Source organism: Loxodonta africana, chromosome 13, assembly GCF_030014295.1.
Source record: "Loxodonta africana isolate mLoxAfr1 chromosome 13, mLoxAfr1.hap2, whole genome shotgun sequence".
Classification (NCBI taxonomy): Eukaryota; Metazoa; Chordata; class Mammalia; order Proboscidea; family Elephantidae; genus Loxodonta; species Loxodonta africana.
In genome coordinates this window covers 35593235-35604969 of record NC_087354.1, presented here as the reverse complement: position 1 = coordinate 35604969, position 11735 = coordinate 35593235, and the positions used below count along the sequence as shown (strand labels likewise).

General features: G+C 48.9%; 1 protein-coding gene across 2 annotated transcripts in view; it reads left to right on the top strand.

The window, feature by feature from the left end:
* The first annotated feature begins 973 nt into the window (after nucleotides 1-973).
* ARNT2 (aryl hydrocarbon receptor nuclear translocator 2) overlaps nucleotides 974-11735 on the top strand; it is a 199910-nt gene continuing 189148 nt past the window's right edge. For both annotated transcript variants that reach the window (XM_064267202.1, XM_064267201.1), the window contains exon 1: nucleotides 974-1074. In XM_064267202.1, the coding sequence (XP_064123272.1) occupies nucleotides 1044-1074 (31 nt within the window). In that variant the 5' untranslated portion in view covers nucleotides 974-1043. The remainder of the gene's footprint in view (nucleotides 1075-11735) is intronic.

Here is an 11735-nt window from a genome sequence, read left to right as displayed (position 1 = left end):
AGATCTTACTGTGTGGTAGAAAACAACCCCTCCAAGCTCTGGGCAGCCCAGCTCTACCAGGATATGCAAATCAAAGCATCAAAAAAAAAGCATTTTAAATGATCAACTTAAAATTGTAAATAAGGCTCTTGCAGCAACCTCAGATAATAACCAACGACAATCACCATGGCGAGAAGGTAGAGAAGGTAGCCGAGCTTGGGCCCAGCGGCCTCTGCCTGGACGTGTTTACTGAGTGCACCTTGAAGCTTTGTGTTGCGGTGGCCTTGGAGGTGTGGGGGACCTTAGGAATTTCTGGACGTCCTTCCTTCAGCACCGGGGACTGGGTCTCTGCCCCGAGGAGCCTAGTTGCGCGGCCCTGGCATGCTAAGTGGGCAGCACTGGAACGCCTTTGTTTCTTGCGGCCATCTCCAAGGACCCCGTTTCCCTCTTGAATCTTAATGGACTTCGGCCCCACCCGCTCCGCCCTGGCCCACAAGGCTGGGGACGGCGCCCCTCGATGATGCGCCCCCGGACATTTGGGATGTGGGTGTGGGGGGCAAACTAAGGCGGCACGGGAGGGGGTGCGCCTGAAGGCCCCAGCCTGGGCAGGCCCAAGCACCTACGCGGGCCCGAGGGGGCGGACGCCCGCCTGCTTCCCCCCGCCCGCAGGGGCACCCCTCCAGCCAGAGCCTCCAAACTTCGGGGGTCCAGCCGCCCGCAGCCCCAAGTCTCGCGGTGCTACGGCTCGGACCGGGGAGCCACGGGCCGGGCTTCCGAGCGGCGCGGACTGCGCGCCCCCAGCCGCGCGACAAAGGCTGAACCCGGAGGAGGAGGCCGAGGAGCAGGAGGAGGAGGAGATAAAGGCGGGGCGGCGAACGGCGGCGGCGGCGGCGGCGGCGGTGAGAGCGCGGAGGCAGCGACCGCCCGCGCCGTCCTTTGTGTGGCGGCGGCAGCGGCGGCGGCGGCGCCTGGGCCTGCGCCGGCCGCGCCTGGCCCCGGGGGGCGCTCGGCTCCGCGCGCCCCTCCCGCTTCCCGCCGGCGCGCGCCCATCCTTCCCCGGCAAGATGGCAACCCCGGCGGCAGTCAACCCTCCGGGTGAGTAACGGCGCGGCCCGGCCGTCCGGCCGCTGCCCGCAGGCCCTGCCCCGGGGTCGGCGCGGGCCAGGCGCGGCGGGCGTCCTCGGGCCCGGGAGCTGGGCGCTCAGTCCCGGGGTAGGGTGGGGGAGCGGCTGTCACTCCGCGCAGCTGCCTCAACATCAGCACCAGCAAGAGCGCAGCATCTATATCCCTCTCTCTGCCCCATCCCAGACCCCAGGATGCGCCTGCCTGGATTCGCGGGCAGCAGGACTTCGGATTCTGCAGCCCCGGCAGCCAGAAGGACCGGTCCTGGATCCACTCAAGCTCCGATAAAACCATATTTGCCTTCTCCATTCCGCGCATTTTTCTCTTCCGGTCCCAGCCCCTGTGGCATCTCCGCGTCAGTGGGTCTTGGAGGGTAGAAGGGTGCCACACTGACGGAGGGAAAAGTTTGGAGTTAGGATTCAACAGGGTAGAACTCCGGCCCCCAGATTTTCCCCTGCCCGCCTGGCCATCGAGCGCTGGTCCTTTGCCCCTTTGGCAACTGGCGGGTGTGTATCATAGTCATTAGTTCGTACAACCTGTGATAACAGCGTGGGGCATCCCCAGTCCTGCCCAAGTCACATTCTCTGTCATCTGGGGCTGAACTGTGACATCTGTGCTCATTTCGGTAGTTTTTGAAAGTGGAAGGAGGGCAAAAAGGGGACAGCTAGGCTGGCTGTCGCAAAGTTTTGGGTGTTGTGCACTGACTGCTGTGGGTATGGGCTGGAAGCAGGGAGTCAGAGGCCAGTTGTCAGTTGTGGGGAATTCCTAGGAGAGGGAGGTCGTCTGTTGGGGGTGGGGTGTGGTGGGAGGACAGTCACAATGCCTAGCAAGTGTCATCAGAGAGTTAGGAATGAAGTACCCTTTCCAGCCCAGGTGGTGAGCGAAGGTTTTTTGGAGGTTGGATATTTTAGTGAGATCTTGAAGAATTGGAAATTTTGAATATACAGAGCAGGGGGCTGAGGGGCATTGCAGGCAGGAGGGATAGCGTAAGTGATGGTGACTTGCTGTGAGCATGCCTAGGGTTCGGTGGGTCGTTGGTGCACTGGGGTTATCAAAGGGAGCAGTGGGATTGATTGTACATGGAATTGTTTGGATGTGGCCACGCTTCAGAGAACTTCGAATGACAGGCTCAGGAGTATGGGTTCTGTCCCTCCACTTCTGGGAAGACCCTCAATGGTTTTAAACAAGGAAGTCATGTGATCATTGTTCCTCTGGAAGATGAATTTGTCAGCCATACATAGGAGGGGTAGGACTGGAGGCGAAGAGGCCAGGTTGAAGTGGAACAGGTGCTGGGGAGGTCCGAGTTAGCTGCGGTGGCTGGGAACAGAGAGGAAAGAAAGGTAAAGGAGTTCAGATGTGGCAGCTGATTAGATTTGGGGTAAGGGAGGAGGAGGAGGTAAAGGAGGTACAAAGGGGAGGTTTCCATGGAGACACAGAGGTGAGGTGCCTGTGTAACTCCAAGGAAAGAGGCTCCATAAACAGAAATTAGGGAGTCCTGGGCAAACAGGCCAGGAGTCCCCTCTCTAGAACATTGGGTGGGAGCAGGGCTGGGTGGAAAGCACAGCTGGGCCAGTTTGCTTGCAATGGAAGCCTACAATTTCAACCTGCTCAGCTCCTTAAAATCAATAGCAAAAAAAAATCAATAGCAAACTGATCGATTTAAAAGCTGTTAAATTAGAAAAAGCAGAAAATGTTAAATAAGATATTTCTAACATAGGTTAAGATGGGAAATTGGAATGAAAACACAGGGGCAATTTACATAACTTACATACCATCACAGCACTGTTTAAAGCTGTTTTGTCCGTGACATTGTTTTGTGAGCTACAGAATAAATAAGGCCCACCTGCCCAGCTGGTGGTGCTGAGCACATGGATGCCGGTGTCTGGACCAGGGGAGACCTGAATGGTGCAAGCCCCGGGTATTGTTCGTAAACACCTGGCCTTCTTGGCAGACAGTGACTTCTGTGTCATTTCTCTGTTGGTGGAGATAACCAGGGATCTTGAGTGTGGTGAGAATTTCTCAAGTGCCCCGTCTGCAGCTGTGAAAATTTCTTGGGGTGATCACCTGTTCTCTTATCCATCTGTGGGACATACTGTCCTTGCCCCATCTGAATCTAACTTCTTTGTGTGAAAAGGTTTAGACTCAAGGGATATGACTAAAGGTTTTAACCTGAAGAGAGAGATTTCAGATTCTACAGGCAATTTACAACAAAAAGAGACGTGGCACCTAAGCTTGTCAACGGGAGCCTACCTCTCATGGGCAGAAGTCATGTGTTGCTTCTTTGAATTCCTACCTCACCCATCTCCCCAAATGTTGCTCTGTGAAGACTAAGAGCTTGGTAAACACAGGCAAATGGACTGGGAGACGTTAGGATTTATTTCTGCTGCCGGTGTGTGCCCGGGGTACAAAGGCCACAGGCTGTTGCCTTCCCCACCCCCATCTACTTATTCCACCTTTTTCCAGAGGACCACTGCACACCAGCAGACCCATTGGAATTACGCTTCTCAGTGGTGTATAGTGGGGGCACTTGGGGTGTACATTATGGCAGATGATATTGAAGCCTTTATTCTCTCATGTTATTCAGTTGGTAGGAGCAAGGTTTAAACTCTAATCTTCTTCTTTTAGATCTCCTGTTCAGCTTTCAGGTTTGGATTCTACCAGCTAAGCTAGCTGAGGAGTGGTCGCTGGAAAAAGAAGGGTTTGGATCCTGTTCTCATGGCTCTGCCACAGCAGTCATGGGTCTAGTTCCTACCTCCCATGGCCTCTGACATCTGTCCTGTTTCTGGTGTATTCCCAGTCCTGCACTGGCCACTGGTAACGTTGTACTGGCTGATTTTCCTTCCCCTCTGGCTGGGGACGTTTGTCCTCTAGACTAGAAGACTGCGTCGTGGAGTCTTCTGTTACGTGTGTATGCATGTATGTGCATGTGTGTGTATTTGTTTTACTACCTTTTTGGGTGATATTTTATCTTTTCTTATTTATATGAAATAGTGAGGCTTTGAATCGTTTACATGCCTTAAAGGGCCTCCAGCAGCTGAAATGTCGCAATTAAACAGGGTTGTTTTTCCATTGCCATTGTTCAATCTCAGTCTTTTGGAATTTATGAGGGAATCAGGTACAAATTCAGACTAATAGTCGTTTGGAATTACACATTCTCCGAACATCCTCTGAAATGAGTAATTGCTGAGGAATTAATAAGGCTTGCATATTTTAATGGAATTCGAAGGTATGTTTTAAGAAATTGAGTTTTTTTTTTTTCTGAAATCAGTTATTAGACTTTTTTTTTCAGGTTTCTGGTTGTTGGTATTTTAATTTGGAGTTGATTGTTTCATATAGGAAGCGTCTCTGGGCAAATTGCCTTAGATGCAGCAAACATATTGAACACCTCAGATGCGCCAGGCACTCTTCTGGGGGCGTGGGATAATGCAAAGCTGAGCAGGAGTGTTCCCTAACCTCGGAAAGTTGAGCCTGAGAGGGGAGGCATGAGTAGACTAATGTCATGTACAGAAGGTGGAATGAAATGAATGTTGATTAGGTGTGTATGTGTCATGATGGGGAGGTAGCTTCTGATAATAGGCCTTTGGAAGAGAGAGATTTTTCTCTATAGAGAATTAAAAGAAAAACAAAAAACCAAATCGGTTGCCATTGAGTCAGGCCAACTCATGGCGACCCCAAGTGTGTCAGAGTAGAACTGTGCTCCACAGGGTTTTTAAGGCTGTGACCTTTTGGAAGCAGATCGTTGGGTCTTTCTTCTGCAGCACCTCTGGGTGGGTTTGAACCACAAACTTTTCAGCTCGTAGTCGAGTGATTAGCCATGTATGCCACCCACGGACTCCTATAGAGAATTTAGGAGTCATTTCAAGCAGAGGGTGTGGACAGACTTGGGAAAGTATGAGATACCGTCAGGGAATGGGAATTCCAAAGTGGTTGTCTCCTCAGTGCTCTTGGGGACTGAGCTGGTCCCCACAGACATGGGGCCAATACAGAGCTCCTGAGAGAAATATTGGCGTCGCCTGTAACTGTCTAGCAGCATTGCCTTGGGCTGAGGCAAACGCCTGATTAGTGGAAAGTAGAGATCAGATTCCTTAGCATACTGCATTTCAGTGAATCTGTCAGCCCGTCAATGGCAAGACACATCATTATTTTATGTATCTCTAAGAAATTAAACTCTGCCAAGTAAACTCTGGCATACTGTCGGTTGTCGTAGGCACCTCGAGTTCAGAGATGTTTAGAAACATGTGTCTTAGAATCAGTGAAATGCTGCACATTAAGAAAAAGTCAGCTGGCATTGTGACTTGAGACTATAAATACTGTAAAGTTTGCCCTGTAGGCACGTGTCAGGGAGCCCAGTGATGAACTGATGCCCTTTTAGCCTCCATCAAAAGAAAGGTGTGATATCCGAAAAAGAGATTTATTTATTCTTTCGATTAATATTTATTAAGCAACTACTATGTGCTGGGTATTGAGTTAGGTTCTGGGGATACAGTGGTGAACAGTGCGTAAGACTTATTTCCCACTTCTAGTCAAGCTCCTTCCCACTCGAGGGCTCTTGCTTCTGCTCTGCCCTTCTTCCTGGAAGGCTTAATTACTCACTTGTTCCCCCTTTTCCATTCCTGCCCCTGTCCACACCTAACTGTTTCCCTGTCCAACTCCTTTGTTTCCTTTAGGCCTCAGCTTGAATTCTCACTCCATTAGAGACCTCTCCTGACCCCTCTACCCAGGAAAAGTGCATCTATAATTCATTCTGCCAGGACCTGCCTGTACTTTGGCTTTGACCTGCTTCTGCTCACCTGCAGTTTACTGGTAAATTGTGCAGTTATTTGATTGATGACTTGTCACCTGCCTGACTGGAAGCCCTGTGAGGGCAGGGAACGTATCATTCAACGTGGCATCCCTGGCACCTACCATATAGCCTCACATACAGCAGGTATCCAGTAAAGTTCTGATAGTGAATGAGTGTGTGGCCACCAGGGGATTACATTATACTTTTGTATGTGGCTGCTTTTAAGTGTCTTGAAAAAAAGAAAGGTATATTGTATATTTATGGGTCTCTGAAACAAAATGGTCCAGAACTGCCTAATTTAGATTCTGATTTTTATTTGTGGGAACTGATTTCAATCTCAAAATCTTACCATGACGATCCCAACCAGAGCCAGTTCCTCTAGATTTTACAAATAGGTAAGGAAGCCTTGGAGACACCCAAACTAAGGCAACTGATCCTCCTATAATTCTCCCCAGAGGGAGGGTAGGTTGAACTGGTAACAGCCTGGAGATGCGCTGGTAGGCATAGAAGGCCTGTCTCCATCAGGTTCCTTGTTAACATCCCACTAGGGTCATCTTGGAAGGGATCCTCCGCATCGACTCTACTCCGTTTTGTATGGAGGACAATTTACATGCCTTGCTCAATTTCCTGCAGTTACAGATGAGGCTGACGCCTGGTTGGCTTTGGTTGAAATGGGCCCCAGGAAGGCAGTAGCACATTCAAAGGATGCATTTGCTCTGCTTTGATGGAACGCTGCAGGCTCTAAAGTTGGAAGCTGAGGTCCTTGGCAGATAAGATGAGATCCTGTGGCTTCTGGACTATGCCAGTTTGACTATTTGTCAGACCAGTCCACGAAAAGGCAAAAATGTTTACAAGTAGGTTGTTATTAGGTGCCACCGAGTTGGTTCCTACTTACAGTACAGCAGAATGAAACACTGCCCGGTTCTGCACATTCTCAAAATTGTTGGCTATGTTCGATCCCATTGTTGCAGCCACTGTGTCAGTCCATCGCATTGAGGGTCTTCCTCTTTTTCGTTGACCCTCTACTTTACCAAGCCTATTGTCCTTCTCCAGGGACTGGTCCCTTCTGATAACATGTCCAAAGTATGTGAGACAAAGCCCTGCTGTTCCTGGTTCTAAGGAGCACTCTGGCTGCACTTCTTCCAAGACATATTTGTTTGTTCTTCTGGCAGTCCATGGTGTATTCAATATTCTTTGCCAACACCATAATTCAAAGTCATCAATTTTTCGGTCTTCTTTATTCATTTTCTAGCTTTTGAATGCATATGAGGTGATTGAAAACACCATGGTTTGGGTCAGGTGCACCTTAGTCCTCACAGTGATATCTTTGCTTTTTAACACTTTAAAGAGACCTTTTGCAACAGATTTGCCCAATGCGGTGTGTTGTTTGATTTCTTGACTGCTGCTTCCGTGGGTACAAGTAGGTAGTTCCTGCCTTTGTAGGTTGTATGGAAACACTGGGCATCTTGCACTGTTTTGGTTGTGTTGTGAGAGAAGCCAAAGCAGAACTTTGGGCTTTTCTGCTACTGTTACTGAGGAGTCCGCTTCTTTCATCATCAGAACCAATCTCCCGCCCCCAAACGCAACAGTAAAGGTACATGTTAATTTAAAAAAAACGGGAAATTATATAGAAGTGCTAAGATATTTCTACTACCCACTACTGGCATTTTTTCATATGTCCTAACAGACTTTTTTCCATGATATTATCATATATATACATGCAGATATATAAGCAAAATAGAATTGTTCTGAATGTGTTGCATCGTTACCGCTTTTCCTTCATTAACAGTGTGTCCTACCAGGGATACCAATTTGAGAGGCTGCACTATATTTTATTGTATGGCTGTGTCATAATTTTTTAATTCAGTCTCTTGTATTAACCCACTGCCGTCGAGTCTATTCTGACTTGTAGCGACCTTGCAGGACAGAGTAGAGCTGCCCCATAGGGTTTCCAAGGCTGCAATCTTTACAGAAGCAGATTGCCACACCTTGCTTCGGAGGAGTGGCTGGTAGTTTCAAACCACTGGCCTTTTGGTTAGCACCCGAGCGCTCAACCACTGTGCCCCCAGTGCTCCTTTCTCTTATATTAGGCATGTAATTATGTTTTCCCGTTTGTCAGTATCATACACCACATTGTAAGCTACATGGGAACATTGGTGATTCAGTGGTAGAATTCTCACCTTCCGTGCAGGAGATCGGGGTTTGATTCCCGGCCACTGCACCTCATGTATAACCACCAACTGGCTTGTCAGTGAAGGCTTGCGCGCTGCTATGATACTGAACGGATTTCAGTGGCGCTTCCAGACTAAGATGTACTAGAAAGAAAGATCTGGTGATATACTTCCCCAAATCAGCCGATTGATCACAACAGTTGGACCCACAATTGATTATGGGGATGGCGAAGGACTGGGCAGCATTTTGTCCTGCTGTGTATGGGGTTGCCATGAGTCAGAGGCCAACTTGATGGCAGCCAACAACAGCCTATAAATATACGATTAATTACTTAAAGCAACACCCTAGAATTGGAACTGAACAGATAAATGGTATATATAATTTTCTTTTGCTTTCCACAAAAGCCAAACCAGTGATTCTCAACTGGGATGATTTTACCCCAGAAGACATCTGGCAATGCCTAGAGTCCGCTGGCCTTTCTCCCTGTATTTTGTGGTGGTAGATAAGTCGTGGTAGTTATTCCCATTTAAAATGCAGAGTCAGGAGGTTGTAATAACTGAGGATAAATGTGTTTTGCTTTTGATTTGGCGATCCTTGCTTTCCTTCCACAACTCTGCAAAAGTAGAGAGCAGCTGCAGGTAGAACCAGGCAGGCAGCTTTCTGTCCAGACTCCAGTGGCAAAAGGAATGCCTTGGAAGTAGGACAGCCTGGGAGGGCCGACGAGAGTTGGTCTGAGCTGAAACCAAGCTCGTTGGCTAGATCCTGAGAGCAAGACTCCTGAGGGCCTTGCTGGTAGCTGAGTGGGGAGGTGGGACTGACAGAGAGGAAGGTCATCTTCTGCACGCAGGGCAGTCACTGCGACTCTGGCCATTCCAGTCACTCAGAGGTTCTCTGACTATTGATTGAGGCACCTTCCTGCCTGCTGCCAATGGTTCCCTGTGTTTCTCCAATAGCAGCTGAGGAAAAAGCCACTGAAATCTGCAAATGACTGAAGGGAGGCCAGGAAAGGTAAATGGTTGGCCCTATAGACATCAGTGGAGCCCTGGTGACACAGTGGTTAAAGAGCTTGGCTGCTAACCAAAAGGTCGGCAGTTTGAATCTGTCTCTCCTTGGATACCCTATGGGGCAGCTCTACTCTGTCCTATAGGGTCACTATGAGTTGGAATCGACTCGATGGCAGCGGGTTTGGTTTCTTTTGGTATAGACTTCAGGAGCCCCTCGGTGTTTCAAAAGGTTAAGTACTCAGTTGCTAACTAAAAGGTTGGCAGTTCAAACTCATCTGAAAGTGCCCCAGAAGAAAGGCCTGACGATCTCCTAAAAGGTCACAACCTTGAAAACCCTATGGAGCGGTTCTACTCTGTAATGCATGGGGTTGCCATGAGTTGGTATCAACCTGACAGCTACTTTTTTCTTATATATACAGACATCAGTAGATGAGCTGCGTTGCAAACTTTGAGGCAACAAAAAATCTGAAGCTAATTTCTCCCCCCAATTTTTATGCATAGCTATACAAAAATATACCCTTTCTTATCTAGAGTAGAAGATGCTCCTTGGAAACTCTATCAGGCAATTCTACTCTGTCCTGTAGGGTCACTGTGAGTCAGAATCAACTCGATGGCAGTGGGTTTGGGTTATCTAGAGTAGAGCTGTGACAAGTCAGGAGGAAGAGCATCTGAAGAACCTGGCCATAGGGAGGCCAGATGTGCTTCTAACCAGGGGCAGTTTTGCCCCCCAGGGCACATTTGCAGTGCCTGGAGACACTTTTGGTCGTCACAGCAAGGGCACGGGGAGTGTACTGCACTGGCATCTAGTGGGTGGAGGCCAGGGATCCTGCAAAACATCCTGCAATGCACGGGACAGACAGCGCTCCACAACACAGGATCGTACAGCTCCAGAAGTCAGTGGTGCCCAGGCTGAGAAACCCTGATCTATGGGGACAGGACTTTTCGCAGGCCTCTGGCCAATGGAAGGACCCTCGTGGCACAGTGGTTAAGTGCTTGGCTGCGAATCGAAAGGTTAGTAGTTCGAACCCACCCAGTGACTCCTTGGGAGAAAGGCCTGTCAATCTGTTTCCATAAAGATTACAGCCTAGGAAACCCTATGGGGGCAGTTCTACTCTGTCACATGGGGTTGCTCTGAGTCAAAATCAACCTGACAGCCCCCAACAACAACAACCAGGCGATAGCAGCCTGAGAAGGAACCCAGAAGTTCCAGAGAGGTAGGCAGCAGACAGAACAATGGGGCTAGCCAGGGCCGCCAGCTCAGCATCAGAAAACACAGTGGCTCTAAAAACAAGATGATGCTTTTAAGGTAATTATGATATCTGCGATGGGAGTTAATTTAAATGTGAAATAACAGGACTGCAAGAAATTTTTTATTACTCTTATTTTTAGAACAGCATTGATGTTTCTGTCACATCAGCGGTTTGAAATGAGGCACGGTCTGGAATCACTTGCCATAATTTGATATGCTTGATGGATTCCAAGTCCCCAAAAGAATAAAATGAATGAATGTGATCAAGGATCACAGCTGCGTTCTTTTTTTGAAAGCATTTCATACCAGAAAACTTCCAATTCAGTTCAACTAACCTTCCCTGAGCACTACGCCTCCCCACCATGCAGCGGGTGCTGTGCTCAGTGCTGGGTGGAAAGAGAGACTCAGTGAAACAGGTTGGCTACCTATGTGTTTCAGCCAGTCTCTAAAAAAAGTAACTTGGGGCTTTTTTATGCAAATGACTGATTGCATGCTAGAGAACAGAAAAGAATGTAGACCCCACCACTTCCTTCCCACCAGCCAAGAAAGAGCTCTACAGAAATAAGTTAGGGGTATACAGCACATTTTCAGGACCAGAGTGTGTGCATTTCCCTAAAGTCAGTGTCATGAACTGCAGGTTTCTCTTTCTCTGTCTGCTGGTATCTCTATCCCTGTGTCCTGCTGATTCTGCAAAGCCGGCACCTCCTACATCGACTCCTCCCCCTGAGTCCTTGTGGCAGTGAATGGCACCACTCTCCATTCACTGGCCCAAGCCAGGCATTAATTATTTTAATTGCTTACCCACCTAATTAAACAAATATTAGTTGAATGCCAACTGTGTGCTCACAGTGGCGTGCAAACCCAGGCGTGGCTTCTGCTTTCCTGGCGCTTACTGTGTGGTGGAAGAGTGGGCCATTTATTCAGTAATAAACGTGCATGAGGATATCATTAAAGTAAGTGTTAAAAAAGAAAGGAGCCTTTATTTCCAAATGCAGCAGGGAGCCATTGACGTGCTGTGAACAGGGGTGTGATGTGATCAGAAGTGCTTTTGGAAAGGACTGCTCTGGCTGCTGAGTGATGGGCGTATTGGCAGCAGGGTGGACTGGGCGACGGAAACCTGCTGGGAGGCTATGTCAGCAGGGAGATGGTGGAGACCTGTTCCCGGTGGCAGTGGACCGTGAGAGAAGTGGATGAATTCTTGAGATATTTAGGAGCTAAAACCAGCTGAGCCAGGTGATGGATGGGTTATAGGAGATGACAGGGAGGTGAACACGGTGCCATTTCCCAAGACAGAGAACGCTGGACGAGGCTCGCGGTGCTTGGAGTTTTTTTTGGTGGGGGTTGGGAGGAGGTCATGGGTTTGGCCTTGGACATGTTGCATTTAAGACATCTTTAGACATCCAAGGGGGTGGGGATTTGGCAGTAG